The sequence below is a fragment of the Geospiza fortis genome, unplaced genomic scaffold, assembly GCF_000277835.1.
Source record: "Geospiza fortis unplaced genomic scaffold, GeoFor_1.0 scaffold1977, whole genome shotgun sequence".
In the NCBI taxonomy this organism is placed as follows: domain Eukaryota; kingdom Metazoa; phylum Chordata; class Aves; order Passeriformes; family Thraupidae; genus Geospiza; species Geospiza fortis.
The window spans coordinates 16,968-19,282 of NW_005054926.1; the positions used below are offsets into that span (position 1 = coordinate 16,968).

The following is a 2,315-nucleotide window of genomic DNA, read 5'->3' on the forward strand; positions in this document are numbered from 1 at the left end:
TCCTGAGCCTCCAGGTGAGCAGGGTCAGGGTTCCTGGATGTCCTCATGAGCCTCCAGGTGAGTGGGGTCAGGGTTCATGAGCCTCAGGAGCCTCCAGGTGAGCAGGGTTGGGGTTCAGGAGCCTCCAGGTGAGCAAACTTGGGGTTCATGAACCTCCTGAGCCTCCAGGTGAGCAGGGTCAGGGTTCCTGGATGTCCTCATGAGCCTCCAGGTGAGTGGGGTCAGGGTTCATGAGCCTCAGGAGCCTCCAGGTGAGCAGGGTTGGGGTTCAGGAGCATCCAGGGTGTTGGGTGGGTGCTGGGCTGGCTGTTGGGGTGTCGGGGTGTTGGGGTGGCTGTTGGGGTGTTGGGGTGTCAGGGTGGCTGTTGGGGTGTTGGGGTGGCTGTCGGGGTGTCGTGGTGGCTGTCGGGGTCCCTCCCCCCGGCCCCCGGCCCAGCTCCATCCCCTCCGTCCCCGCTCTGCTCCTGCAGCTCCCGTTCGCGCTGATCCCGGTGCTCACCTTCACCAGCCAGCGCAGCGTCATGCACGACTTCGCCAATGGCCTGTGAGTACCTGAGGGCTCACCTGGGCACACCTGGGCACACCTGGGCACACCTGGGTGTGCCTACCCCTCACCTGGGCACGCCTGGGCACACCTGGGCACGCCTGCCCCTCACCTGGGCACACCTGGGGACACCTTCCCCTCGTCTGGGCACACCTGGGCGGGCCTACCCCCTCACCTGGGCATACCTGGTCATGTCTGGGCACACCTGGGCATGCCTGGCATACCTGGGCACCCCTGCCTTCACCTGGGCATACCTGGGCACACCTGCTCTTACCTGGGCATGCCTGGGCATGCCTGCCCCCTCACCTGGGCACACCTGGGCATACCTGGGCACACCTGGGCATGCTTTCCCCTCACCTGAACACACCTGGGCTCACCTGCCCCTCACCTTGGCTCACCTTCACCTCACCTGGGCACACCTGGGCACACCTTCCCCTTGTCTGGGCACCCCTGCCCTCACCTGGGCACACCTGGACATGCCTGCCCATCACCTGGGCACACCTGGGCATGCCTACCCCTCACCTGGGTGCACCCGGGCATGCCTGCCCCTTACTTGGGCATGCTTTCCCCTCCCTTGGGCACCCCTGGGCACCCCTGCCCTCCCCTGGGCACCCCTGGGCATGCCTACCCCTCACCTGGGTGCACCTGGGCATGCCTGCCCCTTACTTGGGCATGCTTGCCCCTCCCCTGGGCACCCCTGGGCATGCCTACCCCTCACCTGGGTGCACCTGGGCATGCCTGCCCCTTACTTGGGCATGCTTGCCCCTCCCCTGGGCACCCCTGGGCATGCCTACCCCTCACCTGGGTGCACCTGGGCATGCCTGCCCCTTACTTGGGCATGCTTGCCCCTCCCCTGGGCACCCCTGGGCATGCCTACCCCTCACCTGGGTGCACCTGGGCATGCCTGCCCCTTACTTGGGCATGCTTGCCCCTCCCCTGGGCACCCCTGGGCATGCCTGCCCATCACCTGGGCACACCTGGGCGCCCCTGACCGCGGTGCCCCCCCCGGGCAGGTTCTGGCGCGTGGCCGGGGGGCTCCTGATCCTGCTCATCTGCAGCATCAACATGTACTTCGTGGTGGCCTACGTGATGGCGCTGCACAGCCTGGCGCTCTACATCGGCGCCGCCCTGCTCAGCGTCATCTACCTGGCCTTCGTGGCCTACCTGGTGAGTCAGAGCCGCCTGGGCACAACCTGGGCACCCCATGGGCACCCTCTGGGTATCACCTGAGCACCCCCTGAGAACCGCCTGGGCAAACCTGGGCACGCCCTGGGCAAACCTGGGCATCACCTGAGCATCACCTGGGCACCACCTGGGAACCACCTGGGCACCCCCTGGGCAAACCTGGGCACCACCTGGGCACCACCTGGGCAAAGGCACACCTGTGCACACCTAGGCACCACGTGGGCATCACCTGGGCACCACCTGGGCAAACCTGGGCAGCCCCTGGGCACACCTGGGCACACCTTGAGCATCACCTGGGCACACCCTGAGCACACCTGGGCACACCTGGGCACCCCCTGAGCATCACCTGGGCACAACCTGGGCACCTCCTGGGAACCACCTGGGCACGCCCTGGGCACTACCTGGGCACCGCCTGGGCACACCCTGAGCATCACCTGGGCACAACCTGGGCACCTCCTGGGAACCACCTGGGCACGCCCTGGGCACTACCTGGGCACCGCCTGGGCACACCCTGAGCATCACCTGGGCACACCTGGGCATCACCTGAGCACACCTGGGCACACCCTGAGCATCACCTGGGCACACC

General features: G+C 67.2%; 1 protein-coding gene across 1 annotated transcript in view; it reads left to right on the plus strand.

Annotated features, from left to right (window-relative positions):
* Window positions 1-1,925, plus strand: part of LOC102034086 (natural resistance-associated macrophage protein 2-like) — a 15,790-nt gene extending 13,865 nt beyond the window's left edge. Inside the window, exons 9-10 of the mRNA XM_031065613.1 lie at window positions 471-544; window positions 1,558-1,925. Coding sequence (XP_030921473.1) covers window positions 471-544; window positions 1,558-1,774 — 291 coding nt within the window. The 3' untranslated portion in view covers window positions 1,775-1,925. The remainder of the gene's footprint in view (window positions 1-470; window positions 545-1,557) is intronic.
* The last annotated feature ends 390 nt before the right edge of the window (window positions 1,926-2,315 follow it).